The sequence below is a fragment of the Bos indicus genome, chromosome 21 (genome assembly GCF_029378745.1).
Source record: "Bos indicus isolate NIAB-ARS_2022 breed Sahiwal x Tharparkar chromosome 21, NIAB-ARS_B.indTharparkar_mat_pri_1.0, whole genome shotgun sequence".
NCBI classification, from domain to species: Eukaryota; Metazoa; Chordata; class Mammalia; order Artiodactyla; family Bovidae; genus Bos; species Bos indicus.
The window spans coordinates 23,365,357-23,388,822 of NC_091780.1; the positions used below are offsets into that span (position 1 = coordinate 23,365,357).

General features: G+C 42.5%; 1 protein-coding gene across 1 annotated transcript; it reads left to right on the top strand.

The window, feature by feature from the left end:
• Positions 1 to 84: 84 nt before the first annotated feature.
• WHAMM (WASP homolog associated with actin, golgi membranes and microtubules) lies at positions 85 to 17,985 on the top strand. The gene is made up of 10 exons (XM_070775197.1): positions 85 to 843; positions 3,439 to 3,612; positions 4,349 to 4,499; positions 6,321 to 6,490; positions 7,663 to 7,828; positions 10,408 to 10,595; positions 11,839 to 11,925; positions 12,167 to 12,262; positions 14,505 to 14,979; positions 17,204 to 17,985. Exons 1-10 carry the CDS (start codon positions 235 to 237, stop codon positions 17,503 to 17,505), a joined length of 2,418 nt encoding a protein of 805 aa, XP_070631298.1. The 5' UTR covers positions 85 to 234; the 3' UTR covers positions 17,506 to 17,985.
• Positions 17,986 to 23,466: the final 5,481 nt, after the last annotated feature.

Consider the following 23,466-nt stretch of genomic DNA (forward strand, 5'->3'; position numbering starts at 1 on the left):
TCATTGGTTGTCGCAAACCCTCCCATCTATCATCCAACCAATCGCGGAAGCGTTGTTGGAACCTCCCAGGCAGCAGACAGCCAATCAAAAGTGCCGAGGGTGGCGGTGGTTGGGGTGCTGACGCCGATTCCAGTTCAGCGAAAAATGACGCCGTCCGGGCTGTGCAGCGGCTTCTGGTGCGAAGAGACCAGGCTCGGGAGAGCCGAGCCCTCCGGGCGCTGACCGCTGGCGGCCATGGAGGACGAGCAGCCCGACAGCTTGGAGGGCTGGGTACCGGTCCGCGAGGACCTCTTCGCTGAGCCCGAGCGGCACCAGCTGCGCTTCCTGGTGGCCTGGAATGATGTGGAGGGCAAGTTCGCCGTGACTTGTCACGACCGCACGGCGCAGCGGCGGCGGTGGCGCGAAGGGAGCCAGGCGGGGCCCGAACCCGCGCCCGAGCCCGAGGCTGCCGCGCCCCCGCCCAGTTGGGCGGGCCTGCTCTCGGCCGCCGGGCTCCGCGGCGCGCACCGTCAGCTGGCAGCGCTGTGGCCGCCGCTCGAGCCCTGCTTCCCGCGGTTGCCGCCGGAGCTAGACGTGGGCGGCGGCGGGGCCTGGGGCCTGGGGCTTGGGCTGTGGACGCTGGTGTGGCCGGCGCCCACGGGCCCGGGCGAGGCAGCGCTACAGGAGCTGTGCAGGCAGCTGGAACGCTACCTCGGCCAGGCGGCCGACGGCTGCGGCGGCGCGGCCGTGCGCGACGCGCTCTTCCCCGGCCAGCGCTGCGCGGCCGACTGCGAGAGCACGCGAGAATTCCGGGAGCGAGCCCTGCGCGCGCGGCGCGACGAGGCGAGCGCGCGGCTGCGCCAGGTACGCTCCCGCCGGGCCCACGCAGGTCCTTTACGTGTTCCTTTGCCTGGGGAGGGACGAGTGCGAGAGTGGGGTCTTCCCGTTATCTGCGTGATGCGCGGAAGGGGCGCGCAGCCTCGCAGGTGCATCACCTGTCGGACAGCAGCGAGGGGACTTCCCGAGGAACCCGCACGGGGCCTGGCGAGAGGACTGAGTTAAAGTTTTATTCGCAGTTAAGAGCCAGAGTAGGCTCTTTAACCTTTCCCCTGGAGTTATTGGCGGAGCAGGCTGTTGTGACCGGAAATGCCAGAGAATACTGAAAGAGAAACTAGAAACATCCTATGAGTGTAGGAAGTGATAACAAGGACTGAATGTAAACAAAAGCAGGTTCCCGTGTATGAGGGGAAGCCCCATAAGGGAGACAAGATGTGTTAGAGGATGAAGGAGCTTCTAGAACCCAGGCTTTTGAGGTAAGAAAGACTTGGTGAGATTTCCTTGCTGGTCCAAGGAAAGGACTCCCCTTTGCACTGCGAGGGGGCTCTGGCTTCCAAGACCCCGCATGCGCAGTGTGGCCAACAAAACAAAATAGACTTGGTCCAGTGGAAAGCCTATAGGTTACGAGCTGTATTCATCAGTTTGGAACAGCAGCAATAGGAAAGCAGTTTTAAGCTTGAAAGAGGTTGTTAGAGTGATTGAACGGTTCATTTTTTGAGCGCTAAGTTTACAGAACTGAAGAGGGTTCAAAAAAGGGTTTAAGAGGAAAACATGGCTCATATATCCACAACGAATTGACTATTCCTAAGTCAAGACTGAGTTCTCTGTGCTACACCCGGACATGCCTCTTGCCTGCCCTTTCTATTTATTGTTTTAGTCGCCAAGTCGTGTCTGACCCCATAGACTGCAGCCCACCAGGCTCCCCTGTCCCTGGGATTCTCCAGGCAAGAACACTGGAGTGGGTTGCCATTTCTTTCTCACTTTAGGTCGTTCTTAATCAGAATGATTTTTCTCTGCATTCATTTGAGGAAGGGGAGGTGTAAGAACAATTTAGCCACATTTCAAAATCTTATATTCTCTCAAGCTAAATACAGAATGAGCTTTTTATACACCCACTTCTCATAGGTTTATTTCACTTGATAATGAGGAAACCACAGGGCAGTTTCAGGCTAGTTGGCCTTAGATCTTCAGCTTTATCATGTTGAATCACTTATTTTTCAGACACCTGGTTTCTCATAGAGAGAAGTGGTTTTCCCCTAAACTAACATATGTTGCTATTGTAAAAGTTATATACACTTTATCCAAGTTTGAGTTCATTCAGAGGTATTATGCACTAGTATAGTTCATACTGTTAAGCTAGCTGTTGACACTGGTATAGTTCACCTGTTCACCTGGAACATGTGGGGGCGGGGGGGTGAAGGCTTAAATATGAAATACACTGCATCCATGGAAGAGCATGTAATAATTTTAGTACTCAGCTCATATTTAGAACAGGAAAGCAATTGATTCTAGAATTAGACCAATTACTAACATTGCTAGAATACAGAAAGTGAAACTGAATGTTTTGAAGTCTGAATAGTCTTAAGAAATAAGGCTGAAAAACATCATTGTCTTAAGTTTACTTTTTCATGTGTTTTAATTTTCTTGAGGGAAACTTTTGCTTTTTTTTTTGAGGGGGGGCATAATCCTACTCTTATCACCTGGATAAAATGACTACTGAACATAGATCACTTTATCCTTAACGGAGGGAAGGAAATAGAAGAATTTAAGGATATACTGACCGAGGGGTGGGGGTGCGGAGTTTATACTATTAATTGATTTTATTTCTCTTCTCCTGGGCAGTAAATTAGTTTCTTTCCAAATGAGTTTTTCTAGATTATAAGTGTTCGATTTATTTCTTGCCCTGCCTCAGAAGCATTCTTCAGAGGCTACAGCCCCATTTGTGATGCTGTGAATGAGTCTACTCTGCTGGGGAATTGGTGGGAATACTAACCTGGGGGAATTAAGAGTCAACATGCTGGAGAAGTACTTGGAATCATCTGTATGTCCTTATGAGTTTGTCTGTCTGTTTTTGTTTTGATTGCATCACACGGCATGTAGGGTCTTAGTTCCCTGATCAGAGATTGAACCTATGCCGCCTGCAGTGGAAATGCAGTCTTAACCACTGGACCACCAGAGAAGTCCCTTAGCAGTTTTAAAAAAGGAGTGCATTCTCACAATACCTTTATGGTCAAAAAAGTGATGGAAAAATATCCTCTCTCAGGCCCTTTTCTCTGAGTCCTTAGTACATGTACTACATACTTAGGACATAAATTTTCAACTCTACATCCTCCTCTATTTCCCATTTATTATTATAAAAGTGCCCAGATTACAGAACCGGTCTTCAAAAGCACAGTGCTGAATAAATGATTACAATAATAATATTTCTACTATGGATGTACCATGATTTATTTAACCATTCTTCCTGGGCATTTTGGTTGGAGGACAATAGCATTTTCATGTTTAATCAGCATTTTAAATTGATGTGTTAATGTTAGGAACATTCAGGTTTCTTTAGCTCTGTTGGTTTGGTATCATCTTATCCTGTCCATAATTGAACTTTATTTACATTTTGCCTTCTAGTTGCTTCAAGGGCATGAAAAAGCCAACACCATGGTAGCATTAATGAATGTGTATCGAGAGGAAGATGAAGCGTACCAGGAATTAGTTACTGCGACAACCATGTTCTTTCAATATTTACTGCAGCCATTCAGGGACATGCGAGAACTTGCAACTTCATGTAAGCTTGCTATTTTGGTACGTTTTATGTTTTTACTTTATCAGATTTACTGTTTATGACATACTGTTTCTTTAGTTGCATTTATGATTCAATCTGTGTTTCCACTTTGGGTTCACCCTGTGTTTCGATAATATTGTAGATACATCGAATTTATTTTTTAAATTGATTTAAAGATGAAGACATTTAAAAAATGTATTTATTTATTTTTGGCTGTGCCGGGCCACGTGTGGACTTTCTCTAGTTGAGGTGAGCGGGGACTACTCTCCACTTGTGGTGTGTGGGCTTCTCTTGTGGCTTGTGGGCTCCAGAGCATAGACGAGGTAGTTGTGATGCACGGGCTTAGTTGCCCCATAGCATGTGGGATCTTCTCAGACCAGGGATAAAACCAGTGTCCCTGGGATTGGCAGGTGAGCCACTGGACCACCAGGGGTCTCCAAACAATATATATTATTATTAACAGAGAAACACAGCTTGACAGTATTCCCTTCTAGAAAAAGTTATTTGAGTAGTACAGAGTAAAGTAGGGTATTTTTTCCTTTATGCTCCAGAGTATCCCTTTGTCTTCCAGAGAATGCTGCACTTAGAGCCTTATTTATACTCAGTAAGGAACTGATGAGTGAATGAAATTTAATTGACTAAGTAGTAGTAATAAAAGTAGTTTAAATAATCCACATGACCAGTTTCCTTTCGATTTTCTAATGGTTCTACATGATTCTTCTCTCTTACTGATAGAACTTTCCCTTCTTTCTGTAGAAGTCCTTGGATGAAGATGATCTAGGTCCTAAAAGGATAGTTGCCCTGCAGAAGGAAGCCCAAGAATGGACCAGACAGGCTGAAGAAGCTATAGTCTCAATTCAAGATATTACAGTGAATTATTTTGAAAAAACGGTAGAAGCATTAGCAGGTAATAATGTTAAAATGCTATACTAAGATACATGTAATTTTCTTTGTACTCAGAAAACACTTGAGTGCCTCTTAAGCACCAGATTCTGTATTTTCTAGGTACTGAGGATTCACTATAAGGATAAGCATAGACACTGTAAAGTCACATGAGGGAAGAGAAATCTTTATTATATATTCATTCAAACACATGGAAAATGGCAGTGGCAGCAAGCCATATGAGGGAGAGAAACATGGGGCGCTGAGAGCCTAGGAGAGAAAAATGAGGCTCAGTCAGAGTGGTCACAGAAGGCCTCTGAGAAGTGGCATTTGCCCTCCTATCTGAAGGCTAAATGGGAGTGGAGAGAGCAGAAAATTGGTGGGATGGTGTTCAGGCAGGAGTAGTGTTTACGAAGGCCCTCTGGTCTGAGGGAGCTTGACAAGTATGACGAAGCCACGGGCTGGAGCGCAGCACGGACACACCTCATCTCACTGCTCATTTCGTGGTGCTGTACCTTACCCCGCTTCACAGATAGTATGATTTTTACAGATTGAAGGTTTGTGATAGTCCTACACTGAGCAAGTCTGTTATAAAATAGCAAGTGCTGGGACCTCCCTGGTGCTCCAGTGGTTAAGATTCTGTGCTGCCAGTGCAGGGGGGTGTGCAGGTTCGATTCCTGGTTGGGGAACTAAGATCTCACATGCCATGTGGTGCAATCAAAAGATAAAAATAAATAAATTTTAAGAATAGCAACTACTGTTTTTCCTACAGCATTTGCCCCACTTTGTGTCTCTGTCAGTCACATTTTGGTAATTTTCAAACTTTTACATTTTGTTATGGTGATCTGTGATGAGTGATACTTGATGTTCCTATGCCAAAAAGATTACAGCTCAAAGCTCAGATGATGGTTAGCACTTTTTAGTAATAAAGTATTTTTAAATTAAGGTTTGTACATTTTTTTTTAAGACATAAGGCTCCTGCACACTTACTAGACCATAGTACAGTGTAAACATAACTTGTATGCAGTGGGAGACAAGAAATCCGACTTGCTTATTGTGGTATTCACTTTACTGTGTTGGTTGGGAACTGAACCTGAACTACCTCTGTGGTCTGCCTGTACAGAGAATGTGGTGTGAGAGAATGCTGGCAGACAGGCAGGGACAAGACCAGATGGTCCTGTAGGCTGGGTGAAGTACTTTTTGTTTATTGGTTTTTTTTGGCCATATCACTGAGGTGGAAGTGCAGAGTCTTAACCACTAGACTGGTAGGGAAGTCCCTGGGTTGAGGTACTTTTATCTAATCTTCAGTCATTGTTGATAGTAGTTGCAAATAGCAACAACTTATTATCTATCAGTTTGTTAAATTATAGTACATTCATAAAGTGGAATACTATGTAGCTATTAAGCATGATTCTCTATAACAATTTTTATGAATAGCAAAAATTCTGTGATACAGTAAGTGAAATAAACAAGATATAAAGCAGAATGATATCCTGGGTGCGGGGAGGGGGTTGGTGGTTTGTTTTGGTCAAACTGTATCTTCCTATTAGTCTAGTTAGACACAGAAACAGCCCAGAAGTATTTGCACCAAGATGTAAGAAGCAATTGTTTTAAGTATGTGAGATTCATGATTTTCTTTTTTTAAATGAATTTATCTAAAATTTTATACTAAATAACCATGTATTATTTTTGTGACAATAAAAAAATCACTAAAATACATGTTTTCTTTTAAAAGGGATGTTTTGCAGGTAACATAGAAGGCAATAAACAGAATTCATTCAGGAAAAGTTTCTTTTTTTATTATGAGTTGTATTTAAGTTTTATTTTATTAATTACAATCCAACAGGAATGAAGAAACAGATGGCGCAGGATGAGAAGAGATTCGGCCAGGCTGCCTGGGCCACAGCAACTCCCAGGTTGGAAAAACTCAAGCTGATGTTAGCCCGGGAGGCTCTACAACTCATGAGAGCCAAAGAGCTGTGTTTAAATCACAGAAGAGCTGAAATTCGGGGCAAGGTAAGACAAACATAAGTGAAGCTTTGTTTTACAAATACACTTTTATTTTAGGTAGCATCCTTGCTCACTTGTTCCAACACCATCTTTTTTATCTTAAAAAATTTTTTTTATTGAAAAAATTGTTTGTAAGTTTCACCATTTTATTTATTTATTGGGTTGTACCGGGTCTTAGTTGTGGTTCACGGGATCACTGATCTTCCTTGCGGCACGTAGGATCTTTATTTACAGCATGGGAACTCTTAGCTGTGGCGTGGGATCTAGTTCCCTGAGCAGGGATTGAATGCAGGCTCTCTGCATTGCAAGCAGAGTCTTTGCCACTGGACCACAAGGGCAGTCCCCAGTACCATCTTCTTTTGTTATTGTCCAGTCACTAAGTCGTTCCAACTCTTTGCAACCCCATGGACTGCAGCACACCTAGCTTCCCTGTCGTTCATCATCTTCTGGAGTTTGCTTAAACTCATGTCCACTGAAGTGGGTGATGCCATCCGACCGTCTCATCCTCTGTCACCCCCTCCTCTTCCTGTCCTCAATCTTTCCCAGCATCAGGGTCTTTTCAGAATTTAGAGACTGGAAGTTTGGCCGTGAAGTTTCAGTTAAAATGTTTTTGAAATATTATATTGTCGCAGTCACTTGATCACATTGACCTCAGAACCAAAGTAGGTAATATACTTGAAAATCAGTCAAGCCATGTTTTCAGCACAATTTTATAATAATCAAAGAGGTGCTTCATCTTAGGAGCATAGTCAATTTTATTTCCTATAACATTATGACTTTAAAGCAGAAAACATGTGAATACTTCATTGCCATTTATTTGCTCAAAACCTAAATGTTTTCATATGTTTCAGAGATGAGGTAAAGTATTTGTGATCAACGCTGAAGAAGGCATTTTTATCCCACTAAGTGAAATGGAAAAGTGTCTCTTCTCTCTTTGCTTTTTTCATATTTGATACTGAGCAGAGAAGGAATGGCAACCCACTCCAGTATTCTTGTCTGGAGAATCCAGGGACAAGGAGCCTCCCAGGCTACAGTCCATGGGATCCCAAAGAGTTGAACACAGTTGAGCAACTAATACTTTCACTTTCACTGAATAGAAAATAACTCAGATGCTTGTAAAGTTTGCTTTTAATGTCCTAATTATTTTAACTTGCTCTTATCTTTTTCATGAAAACAAGATGGAAGATCTTCCAGAACAAGAAAAAAAAATAAACATTGTAGATGACTTAGAAATACAATATTATGAAGTTCAATTAGAATTATATGAGGTTAAATTTGAGATATTAAAATATGAAGAAATACTGCTTGTTACACAGTTGGACTCCATTAAAAGACTTATAAAAGGTAAAATTTATATTTCAATGTATATCTTGGTATGTTTAAATTACACATTCAAGGAAATACAGACCATATTATCAATTATTTCTTGTATATTGTATACTGAAATTTTCTAATACAGTTTCCCTTCAGTATTTTTGTTACTGAAATAATATGTTCATTGGTAAACACACAGCAAAACAAAGGGAAACTATTATTACTCCAGTTCCATCATCTAGAGATACTTTGTAGACTCTGTAGTTTGTAGCTTTTTTTATATGCTAATGTTTAGAAATATCTATCAATTTCTTAAACCGAAACTGCATATTCTGTTCGGTAACCTCTTTTTCATTTAATATATAATAGTCATCTTTCCATTTCAAAAAGTTATAAAATCATCAAAAATTTTAATGGCTTCATAGTATTCCATTAAATAGATATACTGGGATATCCGCTTTTCACTGTTGTGAACAATGTAGTGAAGAACCTTCCTTTACATATGTCTCTGTGTATAGGACATTCTTTCCTCGGGATAAATTTCTAAAGACGGAATCAGGTCAAGAACAATGTACGTTTTACATTTTGACACTTAATTGTTAAAACAACACTATAACAATCATTTGATATACATTTTCCCAAACCACTATTATTTTCTAATTTCTAAATTTCATTCTACTTAATGATGCTCCTATCAGCTGATGATGAAAATGTTTCCCTGTACTTATTCATTTAAATTCTTTGCCTGTGTGATGGGGAAAAAAATGGCATCTTCTAATTTTCATTTATTTCATTCACAAGTGATGTTGAACACAATTTTGTATGTTTACTGGTCATTTGTTTTTATTTACTGCCTATTTATGGTCTTTGACCATTTTTCTTTGGAATATTCCCTTTCTGTATTAGAGATGTTACTTTATTACCTGTCATATGTTGCAAATCATTGCTCTGTCATTTGCTTTTTCGGAATATTTAATCTTTATGAAGTCACCTCTCTCAGTCTTTCTGATTTGGTGTTCTAAGTCCTTTATCCCAAAATTACACAGGTATTTACTTTTGTTTTTAGTATTTGTATGATTTTGCTTTTAAAAACATGTGGCTCTTTAATCCAGATGAAGTTTATTTTGATGTGGGTAGCAATCTAAACTTTCCCCTCCGAATCCTTAAGCAGTCCCACCCACTGATTTTAAAAACATTTCCCCTGTTGCTTTGACTTGTCACCTGTCCCATATCCAGGATTATCATACTTGTTTTGATCTATTTATGAACTGTTATTTTCTTTCACTGATTTGTGAATGGCTCCTGGTAGCTGGTACCATGCTGTTCCTGTTATTATGTAAAGCAAATCCTTCCCTCATTAATCTACTTTTCCAAAAATTTTCTGACTCCTTATCACTCCTTTATTCTTCCAGATGAACTTTAGAATCATTTTGACAAGCTCAAAACAAAAAACCCAAAAAACTCGGAATTTTTATTGGGACTGCAGTTAACATTAGAGATTAATTTGGGAAGAATTATCGTCTTTTCAATTTTGAATCTTCCCATCCAAGAACATGGTATGTCTCTCCATTTACTCCAGTCTGTTTTTTTCCCTAAAGTTCCTCCAAGTTTAGTTATTTTCTTCATATAGATCCTGAACATTTAATTTAATCCTAGGTATTCAAAAACTTTAGCTTCACGTTATAAGCACTTTGCATATTTAGGAAGAAGTTCTGTTAGAAAAAGGTTAATCTGGAAGGATCCATGCCAAACTATTCATATTTTCATCTGGGAATAAAAGGACAAAGATTTGGTGAGGAAAGAGGAAAATTTTACTTTCTATTTTTATGTACTTCTGTAGGACTTGAGTTTGTTACAGTCAGCATGTATTTTTAAAAAATCAGTACGTAATTAAGATTAAATATCATTAAGGTACCTTAATGACATACTGCTGGTAGAACATATGTTCCCTTTCTCGAGGAGGGTGATTTGACAACAGTGATCAGGAGTCTTAAATATTCATCTGCAAAGGAAGTAATAAAAAATGTATACAAAGATTTATATTCAAAGATGTTCATCACAGTGGAAATGATACTAATGGAACATTGTGACATTCTAAGAACAGAGAGTGCTTAAATTCGAGAATACTGTGTTGCCATTAAAACTGTATTTCTATCACATGGAAAAGTTTCTCTAATTATCTTTATTGATACATGTAACTATGTAAGTTGCATGTGTGTGTGTATACACAGACACATATATATACCTGTTAATTGTAAGAACCTTTAACTATCCTTACATTAAAAAAAGTATGCATGGGCTTCCCTGGTGGCTCAGTGGTAAAGAATCCCACCTGTCAATGCAGGAGACACAGGTTCGATCCCTGATCTGAGAAGATGCCTCGGAGCAACTAAACCTATGCACCACAACTGCTGAGCCTGAGTGCCCTAGAGCCTGTGCTCTGCAAAGAGAAACCACTGCAATGAGAAGCCCGTGCACTGCAACTAGAGAGTAGCCCCACTCTCTGCAACTAGAAAAAGCCTGCGCAGAGGACCCAGCGCAGCCAAAAGAGAAAAAAGTATGCATTATTTTTAATAAAATGTTTTTAAAAATCATTAATATGCTTCTAGATAAACAGGATGAAGTGATCTACTACGACCCGTGTGAAAGCCCAGAGGAACTTACGGTCATGGATGGTGTAATGGGGCTACAGGAAGGGAAGCAGCTGGAGGTGGGGGTGCTCAGCCGGCAGTGCCAGCAGCTGGAGTCAAAGCGGGGCAGCATCTGTGCCAGGAGAGCCCGTCTCAGGAACAGAAAGGTGGGTGTGCCCGGGCGGCCTTCTTGTCTCACAGCTTTGGGGGATTTCTTCTTTTACAAAAGATAGGTTCGAAAATAAGGCTTTTATGAATGATTCATTTTATGTGTGTTTAATGTAGATATCAGTGGCTACAATTAAAATACACTACAGTTTTTTTTTTCCTTAAAAAGATTCTTTTTTCCTTTTGGATTTAACCATCTTTAGATTTTAATTAAGTCTTTCAACAACTATTGATTGAATGTCTATGACATACATAGGCATTTTAAAAAATCACAGTAGGTAGAAACTTCTAAGAAGCTATAATAAATGATAACATTAATTTTTTTTTAATTGATTATAAAATGTCAATCAGACAATATTCGGCTTATTTCAGTCCTTATAATTGGTGAGTGATTTTTTTCCTAATTTTTAAAAACTCTGTGATTACATAAAAAGGTAACATACTAAGAAGGGGTAAGCATACTTGAGATACAGTTTTTTTTTAAAGTTATTTATTTACTTATTTTTGGTTGCACTGAGTCTTCATTGCTGAGTGGGCTTCCCCTAGTTGTGGTGAGTGGGGGCTTCTCTTGTTGTGGAGCACAGACTCTAGAGCACAGGCACAGTAGCTGTGGTGTTCGGGCCTAGTTCCCCTGTGGCATGTGGGATCTTCCGGGACCAGGGACTGAACTGGTGTCCCTTGTGTTGGGAAGCAGACTCTTAACCACTGGACCACCAGGGAATTCCCAGATGATATAGTTTTTAATATAATTGTTCAGATATTATAGATTGGATGTGTTATGTAGGTATGTTTGGAAAGTAGCTTGGATGTGTTATATAGGTATGTTCGGAAATATTTAGAACATTAGGGGGAAATGTGTTTATAACAATTGCACTGAAACAGATCCTTAGGACACTTCCCACTTAAGGATGTGGGGCTCCTGTATGTCCTCTCATTTCTACTTGGATGGAGGACTTGCTTTTTCATCTCTCAAAGCACTGCATCCCAGCCATGACGTTCCTGACCAGGAACAAGGGATTTCCGTAAGCAGCCAATCAGCCCATGTCATGTGACTGAGGAGGAGGCAGATGTACTGAATCACACCGTAACTCCTATTAATAAATGCCTTATACTACAGCCCAAATGCAGTGCTTTTTTTCTTTCAACCTTTTATGCCACCCCATGGTAATATTAAAAGCCATGCAGTGTTCAATTTATAACCAAGTTAAAAAACAGATCAGTGAAATTACATTATTCCCCTAGGATCAATGCAAAGAAAATCATCGACTCAGATTGCAACAGGCTGAAGAAAGAATAAAATATTCTCATCAGCACCACAGTGTTCAGAGGGTGAGTGGTTGAAGAAAAATGTTTTATGTTTGCATAATGTGACCCATGGGCTTCAGTTTGTGCAAAGTGGAGCCCACTGCCTGGTCAGCCTGGATCCTGAGGGCCTGGTGCAGTGTGGCCCTGCAGCCGGGGTGGGGGTGGTGGTACGGACATGGCAGTGGGCGGGGGGTGGCAAGAATGTTAGGTTACAGTCTCTCAAGACTTTTGGGAAGCTTACAGATATGTGTTTGTCTAAATATAGAAAAGAGACAAGAAAAAAGAGGAGGAACAAAAGAAAAGAGAATGGATAAACCAAGAACGCCAAAAAACCCTCCAACGATTAAGAGCATTTAAAGAGGTGAGTTCTATAAATCCTCGCTTCTCCTGTGTTTTCTGGGAAAATAAATGAAGATCACCTACCCGAGGAGAAAAATATGAAGTATTAGGGAGAGATGATTTGGGACCTAAAATGTTCCCCAAATGCCATGATTTGTAGTCTATAAATAAAAAACAAAAGTATTAGAAATATCAAGATGTTTTTGACCTTGCCACTCACCCTGCTGTTAACTGGCAGGGAAAACCAAAAATAGTTAAATTGCCCTCAGCTCTAGCTGGCTTTTCCTCATTTATAATAAAGAAGGCTTTAAAATTTGGTCGAGGAAACATTGTGACATTAGTTAAGTGACCTGTTAAAAGTGAACAGGTTTGAGAGACAGGGAGAACAAATGTGGATACCAAGGGGGTGTGGGAAGAACTGGGAGATTGGGACTGACATATATACACTATTGATACTATATATAAGATAGATAACTCACGAGAAACTACCGTATAGCACAGTGAACTCCTCTGAGTGCTCTATGGTGACCAAAATGGGGAGGAAATCCAAAAAAGATGGGATATATGCATATGTAAAGCCGATTCACTTTGCAGTTAGCAGAAACTTAACATTGTAAAGCAACTATACTCCCAATAAATTCTTTTCTTCAAAAGTGAATAGGTCTTTTTTTTTTTTAAAGTAAATAGATACTTAAAGTAATATTAAACTTGTTGAACATAAAGTGTAAACCTGTTCTCGTCATATACCCTCATAATGACCCAAAATAGAAAACCACCCACTCCCAGACATAAGTCTGGGATGAGGTACTGAAGATGCATGGTGCAATACCAACAAGAAAAACAGGGGCCACCAGAGTGAATACATCATATTTTACAACTTCATCTTCTCTCTCTTTTGATTTTGACTGCACTGTGTCTTTGCTGTGGTGAGTCGACCTCTCTAGTTGCCATGCGTGGGCTTAGTTGCCCCAGGCATGTGGGATCTTAGTTCCTAGACTAGGGATCAAATCCACGTTCCCTGCATTGGAAGGTGGATTCTTAACCGCAGGACCACCAGGGAAGTCCCTGATACACTTTCTACTCTGATCCCTGCTGTATAGCACGCACTGTGCTAGGCATTTACATTCATGCTCATTATCTTTTTTTTTTTAAAGCAGCTTTATTCATGGACGTTGCACACTATACAATTCTTCCATTTAAAGGTTTTATTATATTCACAGAGTTGTGTAGCCATCACTACAATCAGTCTGGAACATCTTTACTGTTCCCCAAAGAAATCTCATATCCAGTAGCCATCATTCCCTGCTACCTCCCTGGGTCTGGGCAACTATTAATCTGCTTTCTGTCTCTATGGATTTACCTACAGTGGACATTTCATATAAGTGGTCCTTTATGGTCAGTGGTCTCTCAGCGTAATGTTTTCAAAGCTCATCCATATTCCAGAGGGTACTGATGAGCACAGCAGAGTCACTGTGCAGGAGGGGATTCAAGGGATCCAAGTCCAGCTCCATGACCCTGAACTAGTCAGAGCCCTGATTTTCACATTTACATGGTATGAAGGTGAAAGAATCCACCAACAAACTGGAACAAGTTGACCTTAAATTGGTGAAAGTTGCAGTTTTTTTGGTCCATGGAGGTGTACACCCCTCAAGATTAGCTCTTTGTAAAGTGAGGTTTTTCTTTAGCAAACTATACCTGTGAGAGTACAACATCTTTAATTAATATTTTTAAATTATAAAATTTACTTGAAGTCTAAACATTAGAGAAACATCTGTAATACCTGTTTTAACTGTCACGTGGAGGTCCACACTGCTGGTATTTGTCATAGATCTGTTTTTACATGGTTATGCATTGCACACCATATCATCTGCATTTTTTTAAAAGATGTTTCACAAACTCTGTACTATTTATGATTTTTCATGGCTGCCTGATATGTTAAACTCACCATAATTTTTTCAACTAACTGTCTTTTGTTTGTATTTGTTTTCTGATCTTTCATACTAAAAATATGATGAGTGTTTTCATCTGTATGTATCCTTTCATATCTTTATTACAGAGAAAAGTATTATATGAAAGCATACAAATGTTTGTTCCTCAATATATAGGTTTAGTAGCAAGGGTGGCTGTGCAAAGTGAGAAGCAGCCGCTTTGTGAATTAGAATGATCCACACAAAGAAAGTCTTTGGGTTTCCTTTATAGAAAGCTCTAGCATTTTGATGGTTTGTGATCGTAGCCAGTTTCTCAGAATGGTTTTTCATTTTCAGAGATGTCCAGGCCAGCCTGTCCTAAAGAGCTCTCGCTCACAACCTGTGACTCCAGACCTGCCGAATGGACTACCCAAGCAGACACCCGCACCGACTTCTCAGATGACAGCCGTGATCCATCCATCCTCTAGGAAAACCAGAAGTGCTCCCTTGTCTGAAGTCAGTACTGTGAAAACCCCTGAGCGTGAAGACTGTGCTGGAGACAGCCCTGTCCCGACTTTGGTTCCAACTGGTGACCAAACACATTCCACGTCAAGTGAGGAACTGCTGCCGCCGCCGCCGCCTCTGCCTCCCCCGCCACCTCCTCCCCCACCACCACCGCCGCCCCTCCCTGCTCAGCCCTTTTCTTCTCAACCTGCAAATCATCGGAATTTACGCTTCGGGACTTCAGTGAAAGACGATCAGCCACTTCCACTAGTGTGTGAATCACCCACTGAGAACCCACGTGGTCCCGCAGACAGTTTTAGTGGCCCAGGTAATCTTCCCAACTGTCCCCACTCACCCGAGGTGGTTAAGTGGTTAGAGGGTTCCAGCTTTAGCAGCCATCATCTTCAAATCAAAATCTTTTTCATAAAGCTCTACAATCTTAAAATATTCTAGTATGTGTTACCTTGTCACTTTTATTGCAAAATTAGCAGAGCCTAAATCTGAGCCTAAATCGAAGAAACATCTCTATACAATTAATGGTCACATGACTTGGGATCTCTGAGGCTGTTCAAGAATCAACCTGTCTCAGGTTCTTTTTTTTTTTTTTTAATTTATTTATTTGGCTGAGCCAGGACTGAGTTGCAGCATGTGGTATCTTCTTAGTTGTAGCATACAAACTCTCAGTTGTGCCATGTGGGATTTAGTTCCCTGACCAGGGTTTGAAAGTGGGCCCCCTGCATTGGGAGCTCAGAGGCGTAGCCACTGGACCACTAGGGAAGTCCCTTCTCAGGTTTTTAAGACATCGGTGTTTGATTTCTGCCACATGTTTAGTGTTGCTTTGAATTAAGCTCACTGTTGCACCTGTGAGTCCATGGAATTAAATTGTTACATCTTAGGCAGAATACTGGTTTGGAATTATCTTGGAGGAATTTTAGACTATGGAGGGCTGTTCTTGTAGTCTGAGTGGTGGTCAGAGAAACCTTACTGTGGAAAATCTTTGTAAAATGAAGTGGTCAAATACAAGGGGACTATGACAGATGATGGGAATTACATAACAGTTCCAACTGTGGTTCTGGTTAATGTGTATTCTGGTCATTCTGAGTTTAAGGTTTCACTGTACCTAGAACCAAGTACAAATGAAAACATCTACACTACTAAGTGGAGACCAGATGGCCCATTTCCATGGGCTTTGCTGCAACACCGTGGTAAATGAAAGTGAGAGCTCACGGGCCTGGACAAGAAATAGGACACGGCAGGTCTTTGTGGGGGTGCCTCGTTCCCGACCGGGGATTCCCTGGTGGCTCAGCGGTAAAGAATCTGTCTGCAATGTGGGAGACCTGGGTTCAATCCCTGGGTCAGGAAGGTCCCCTGGAGGAGGAAATGGCAGCCCACTCCAGTATCTTGCCTGGGAAGTTCTGTGGACTGTGGGCTGCAGTCCATGGAGTTGCAGAGTCAGATACGACTTTCCTGCTGAGCACATGTGCACATGTTGTTTCCTGACCTGACTCGTAACACACCCACTGCCTCACTGCACTAAAAGCATAAGAAAGTGTGAGTTAACACCATAAAATGCCCTCGATGGTGCAAGTCTATCTTATGACTCCTAGAAGGGAAGTGGAACAAGTTATAGGTTAAGATCCAAGGTGTTTTGTTAGCCATGGCATAGCTTTTCAGTTCTGAACTAGAAATGACCTTTAAGTCTCACATGGAAGATCCCTAAATTAGTGGCCACAGTCACACCCTTCCAGCAGGTGGTAAAAGATTTTACCCACCACAGGGGGCTCAAGGTTGCCAATAGTGAAAAATAGCTTCTCCTCACCAAGGCTTTGAAACTCTGATCTAATTTGTGTTTTGACAGCATTTCACACCCTTGAAAGTAGAGAGCACATTAAGTTACCTCAGGATAATGTAGGTGGAATTAAAACACTATATACAGACATGCCAGAACCACCTGCTCTGGGTTCACCGATTCAGGTTTTCCTTTAAAGCTTTTTGTGTGTGAAAACCCGCTCACTTCAGTGTCACAGAACAAGTAATCACTGACTAATATTCAAGACTGAAGTTGGAGAATTACGGCGGGGTACAGTCAAAAGATTTTAAGTGGGAAAGGAAATGGAGGAGATAGAATGTCAGAGCTATCGATGCACACTGGGTCGGACTAAAACACCCAGCTGTTCATAACTATCTTCAGAGACACCTGAAAAGGTGATAACACCTGTGTCTTCAGAAACAGCCGTGCTAACCAGGAGGTATGGTGACTTTCAACTATGCCTGGGAGTTGCTATGGATTTGAAGAAGTGGTGGAAGATCAGTGGTTAAGGTAAAATATTATGATGAGACTATCCTGGATTCAAACAGGGAGCCGACACTAGCAGATAGCAGATATCCTAGAGATGCTCAGAGCATTTGTCTAACGGGATGATGACCATTTGTTTAAATCATGGCTTAACTGATGGGTGACTTGACACCTTTAACAAGTACAAAATTGTCTTGGCACTTTGGGGAGAAAGAGTATGATTCCTTGACTCCTTGCTCTGTTTACTCAATTTCAGGGTCGATGGACGAAGTGCTGGCCTCCCTAAGGCATGGCAGGGCCCCTCCCCAGAAGGTGCAGGCGCCTGCGTTGCCCCCTCCCCGAGCCTCAGTCAACGAGCACATTCTGGCTGCCATAAGGCAGGGGGTCAAACTGAAGAAGGTCCACCCTGCCCCTGGCCCGAGCCCCAGCAGTAAACCCACCAGCGACCTGGAGAAGAGCATCAAGGCAGCACTGCAGAGAATCAAGAGGGTGTCTGCTGACTCGGAGGAAGAGGGGGAGGAAGGCGATGAACAGGGCCCCCACGAGTGGGATCATTAGGCTCCTCTCCAAGGGCCCAAGGCCTGTTCTGATACAGCGTGTGATGGGGCACTGGTAGACAGGCTGCACAACACCCCAGAAGATCAGCTAGGGCATGGTGTATGATGCTGCAGCTTTATTTAACGCTGCGGCTCTTCAAGTCAGGGAAGGAAGGAGACATGTGGTGCCTCTTGCACATCTGAGAACCCATGATGAGCACTGGTGGCATGAGAAACAGTAATCACTGTTCACCACAGATAACCTAGAATCATTCCCTTATTCTGAAAAAAGTTTACACTGCTACTGTAGAAAGCACTGCTGACCAAGCGTGTGCAGTGGTTTGCTGGGATTGAAAGGTTTGAATGTGGACATTATTTTAACAATAATCAGAGTAAATTGCTTATAAGTAAGACTTATTTTAAATATTTTAAATGAAATGTATTTCATGTATCAAGCACAATATAAACTCTTAATAAAGAACTATTTATAATGCCTCTGTCACTCATGAAGAAATGAAACTGAGTATCTTAACACAGCCATTCCTGCTTTGGCTGGGTTTAGCTGAAATCGTATTAAAAACTTTGAATGTTTTTTTAAGCAAATACTAAGGGTGGGGAATAGTGTCATTCTCCTCAGGCACTCATGCTGGAATCTTTTCTCCTTCTTGCTTTGTGTTAAAATTAGCAAAGGAGTGGGACTTTCCTGATGGTCTAGTGGCTAAGACTCGCTGCTCCCAATTCAGGTGACCCGGGATTCTGTCCCTGGTCAGGGAACTAGATCCCACATGCCACAACTAAGAGTTTGCATGCTGTAACTAAAGATCCTGCATGCTGCAACTAAGACCCAGTGAAGCCAAATAAATAAAAATAGGAAAGGGGAAGAGACCAATACAAGGCAGTCCACTCTTTTCACTAACCTCATTGCGTCACTCTCGCCATGGCAACCCTGGGTTTTCTCAGAACAAGATGAATTGACCCTCCTTGGTTTCCACAGAGTTCTTACAGACCCAAACTGTTCCTACCTACAGCTGCTTTGCTGACTGACGGGCCTCAGGCGGCACAGCTGGGAGAGGCTTGGGTGATTTTTCAGCAGCTACAGCCTGATCTCCGTGCGCAGCCACTGCCAGGGGTCCTACCTTCCCTGACCGTGAGTGATGCAGACCCAGATCCGGCTCCCAGGCATGAAGGTGCCTCACTCCTCTCCCTGGGCCCAGGCCCTGGTCCCCTGACACACAGGTCCCCTTTCCTTCCTGTAGGTTCCCAGCAGGGTTTAGGAGTGTGTGTTGCATGGGGCCACACTCCTGTGTAGGTAGCATCTTGCAGGCTACTTGCTGGGCTTCCGTCAAAAGCCCCAGAAGCTGGCCCAGTGGCTGTGTCCCTGGCCTCCTTCACCACCAGAGACAGGCCAACCTCAGCACAAAACTCTTCTCTAGAAAGAATTTGGTATTTTTAAAAATGGCCAAATCAGAGCTCTGTTGGACTTCGCTTGTGCTTATTTTGCAATTCAGTATTTTTAATTATTGTAATTTCAGTATTTTGAGACACGATTGAGCTTATTCAGACTTGGATAATTCTCAGAATTTGCTTTCTAAGGGCTGCCAAAAATGAGAAGCTTTTAAAAAATAATCCTTTTCAGAGAGTTCTCCAAAGAAAATTCCTCACCCAACCATCTTTAGTGCATCAAAACTTCTCTGGAACCTTCTCTCCCTCATTTTTCTCCCTTTTCCCCGCTTCTTCCAGCCAAGCTGGGAATTAAGTCCAGATTCTGGCCTCAACCCTGAATACTCATTGAAATGACTGATGCTGAAGCTGAAGCTCCAATACTTTGGCCACCTGATGCAAAGAGCCAACTCACTGGCAAAGACCCTGATGCTGGGAAAGATGGAGGGCAGGAGGAGAAGGGGGTGGCAGAGGATGAGATGGCTGTATGTCATCACCAATTCAATGGACATGAACTTGGGCAAACTCCAGGAGATGGTGAGGGACAGGGAGGCCTTGCATGCCACAGTCCATGGGGTTGCAAAGTCAAGACACGACTTGGCAACTGAACACACACACTGGCCTCAGAGGATCCAGAGTCACAGTGGGGGACAAGTAGTGTCTCCTACTGTCTGGCTTCAAACCTCCCTAGTCCACCCTCCAGAGTGCTATCAGTCAGTCTCCACCACTCCCTGTGATGTCCTTCTCTACTCTCCTACCCACATGGGTAAAGGCTGCCCCTTGGTGTGGCGTGCCAAGCCCTCAGGACCTGGCTGTTGCCCCCCACCGCCCCTTCCCCCACCACACATTTTACTCCAGCAACACCAAGCAGGTTGCCACCAGCTTCCACATGGCTCTGCTCTCTTGAGCCTCAGTGCCGGGGATATACCAGGCCTCTGCCACCCGGTCCTGGCAAATCCACACCCACCTTTCAGTCTCAACTCCACAGCATCCTCCTTTCTGAAGTCTTCCCTGGCCCCTGTAGGACCACTGCATCCTGTCCAGGACACCAGTCACAATGCCTTCCCCGTCCATAGCCCCAGCCACAAGGGCAGCCTGCGCTGGCCAGGTCTCATATCCCACGATGGGCCTTCTGGCCAAAGCTGATTCTAGGACAGCCAATCCCTAACTGGAGGCATCCTGTGGATGGTCCCAGAGTGAAGGACCATGAGCTGGGCCAATCAGACTGACTTACTCATGTGCTCTTTCATTCCCTCTCCTGCATCCGAACTGGGGAATCAAGCAGGTAGTAGTAGCAGGAGCCAGAATCAAGAGGTTTTGATTAATGACCACCCATCATGTGAAGCCATGTAGTTGACTGAATTGACATAGCAGAGTTTCTCAACTCTCAGATACGTAAACTCATGGGAAGAGTATATTGGTTTATCTATTTATAATATTATTATTATATCTATCGGTATATCTATTGCTGCCAGAACTAACTACAGAAAATATATGGCCTTAAAACAGCATAGATTTATTATCTTACCATTCCATGGGTCTGAAGTCCAGTGTGGGTCTCCTTGGGCTAGTATCCTGGTGTCAGAAAGGCTGAATTCCTTTTTTGAAGCTTTAGGGGAGAAGCTAGAAGCTCTTTCAGTTTCTGGAGGCAGCCTACAGTTCTCGATTTGTGGCCCCTTCATTGATCTTCAAAGTCAGCAACACGGCATCTTTCTGATTCTTCTTTCATTACCATCTCTTTATGACCACAGCCAGGAAAGGTGCTCTGCTTTTAAGAACTCATATGAGGACTTCCAGGTGGTCCAGTGGTTAAGGATCCACCTTTCAATGCAGGGTACAAGGGTTCGATCTCAGGTCAAGGAACTAAGATCCCACATGCCACAACTAAGGGTTCGCATGCTGAAATTAAAAGAAGATCCCACGGTCACGTGTCACAAGTACTGACGCTCACGCGCCTAAAGCCCAGGAGCCACAACAAGAGAAGCCACCTCAGTGAGAAGCCCGTGCACTGCAACTAGAGAACAGACCCCACTTGCTGCAACCAGAGAAAGCCTGAGCACAGCAACAAAGACCCAGTGCAGCCATAAGTGAATTAAATAAATAAATATTTTTAAAAAAAAGAATTGGAAAGGAAAACTTCATTCATGGGAAGATTATTGCAAAATTGAGGTCAATTTTCCCAAATGTTCCAGAGAAGGGGCATTTGGTATTGGTGCCCCAAACACAGGGCCTCACTGGTGTAAGGAGGCCCCTCTGGGAGGTGGTTCACGTAGCACTTGAGGCCACTCACGAGTGAGCTGGGAGGGTCTGGAAAGCAAGTGGACATGAGTGGCCACAGAATCACTTCCATTCAGTAGCGTGCTTGCTCTTGCAAACATGCATCGGCTGATCCAGCTAGCAGCCTTCCAAGTTAAACTGGGGCTTCCCAGGTGCCTCAGCAGTAAAGAATCCACCTGCAATGCAAGAGCTGCAGGAGACATGGGTTCAATCCTTGGGTCAGGAAGATCCCCTGGAGGAGGGCATGGCACCCCACTCCAGTATTTTTGCCTGGAGAATCCTATGGACAGGAGCCTGGCGGACACTACTGAAGCGACTGAGCATGCACACACAAAAGTAAAATCATCCACTCAACCTTTGCTGTCAAACGGGATGGTGCATAGAGGATCTGGGGTCAGAGCCTAGGACAGCCTCATGGGGATTTCTGCAGGACAGGGAAAGCTGGGGAATTGTGAAACAGAGGTGGTGGAGTGAGAGGGCAGGGGCAGGAACAGGGGACATCTCAGCAGACATAGGCTCCCCACTACCATCCTGGGACTATGTAAGCCCTCAGCCTCTGAAAACTCACCTCTGGAGAAAAGGGGGTCCCAGGAGTGACTGAGATCAAACTGCATGAGGCTGGTAGATTGAGGCCCCAAACAGAAATTTTCTTGAATGAAGGGATGATAGAGAAGGTGGTATTTCTTTTACTCCTGAGCTGTGAACTGAGATTCACACCTCCTCCACGTATTTGGGAAAAGTTGGTTCTCTGCCGGGCACAGACTCTGCTATGTGAATAATCTGCTCGAACAGCTCTGGAAAAATCTTTCCCAGTAGAATGAGTCTCTGAGATTAGCTTTTCCTGCAATAGCCAGGAACACAAGCATAACACTCTCTGCTGCCTTCTGCTCAGAAGGACAGCCCTGCAGCAGAAAACTGCCTCTTGGGTTAAGAAAAGCCTTGGGGGACTTCCCTGGTGGTCCAGTGGTTAAAACTTCACCTTCCAATGCAAGGGGTGTGGGTTCGATCCCTGGTCGAACTAAGATCCCACATGCCTCATGGCCAAAAAACCAAGATATAAAACAGAAGCAATGTTGTAATGAACTCAATAAAGACTTGAAAAATGGTCCACATCAAAAAAAATTGTAAAAAAAAAAAAAAAAAGTAAAGCTTCAGTATTGACTTCATGAAGGCAGAAGATAACCAGCTGGATGGCAGGTGATCTCTGAGCACACCAAGCGTGGGGCTGCCCTGAAGCAGGAGCTGGAATTGATGGCAACTCCCCTAAACCCTCATTCTGTTGCAAAGGCTTAAATGCCTCAATGCACACTGTCTTCCTTGCTTGGGCACAGGAAGTCATCCTGGAGAATATCCACCTACCCTTGGGAAGAGCCAGAATTTCCAAAGTATCTTAAGACACAGAGGGCTTCTCAAAGATTTTTGTTGGCTTAAAAACAGACACAGACATTTTACTGAACTATGTATTTCTACATAAACAACTCTGTTACAACAAAATCAGGTAAAATCCACAAAAGTATACAAGTCTTTGAAGGAAAATACCTTTTCCCTTTAAGTATAAAAAGATGTCAAATAACATTGTACTGAAACACATGAAGCAAAAGCTGTTAGAAACACAAAAGAAACAGAAATATAACAGTAGTGGGAGACTAACACACTCTCCTTAGTCTTTAATGAATCAGGTCAGCAAAAATTAAAAGTCTGTAACATTATAGTTAATAAGGTCAGATCAATACACATAGATTGAACTTTGTTCCCTTCTGAGAATATACCTTCCTTTCCAGTTTCCTGGGAATATTTATTAAAATAAACAATTTATTAGGTCCCAAGAAAACATCAATAAACTCCTGAATGCAGAAATTGTACAGGCCACACCCTCTTTGACAACAAGGCAGTAAAAGTAGAAATATATAACAAGTGTTAAAAATAACAACAAAGAGTATCAAACTATCTGGAAATTTAAAAGTATAATTTCAAATAACTTTTAAGTAAAATATAAAGTCAAATCTGAAATTACAAATTATTAGAACTTAGAACACCATACCTAAAAATGTAAGGATTACAGATAAAGAAATATTCAGAAGAAAAGTCATATAGCCTTATGAATGCTAGTAACTATATCTACTATTAAACAGGAAAAAGTTAAAATGGCATTCAACTTGAGAAGGTGAAAAAAATCATAAGATACAGGAAGAAATTAATAAAAACAAAAAGTAACCAAAACATCATAAAATGGTAAAACAGTAAATTAAGACTGTTTAGGCTTAAG

Bases quoted from the DNA above. Each gene is read 5' to 3' on its own strand.
- WHAMM (XM_070775197.1), top strand. From the start codon at position 235: ATGGAGGACGAGCAGCCCGACAGCTTGGAGGGCTGGGTACCGGTCCGC. The intron at 11,926-12,166 runs GTGAGTGGTTGA...GTCTAAATATAG, and splicing joins AGCACCACAGTGTTCAGAGG to AAAAGAGACAAGAAAAAAGA. The intron at 14,980-17,203 runs GTAATCTTCCCA...ACTCAATTTCAG, and splicing joins AGACAGTTTTAGTGGCCCAG to GGTCGATGGACGAAGTGCTG.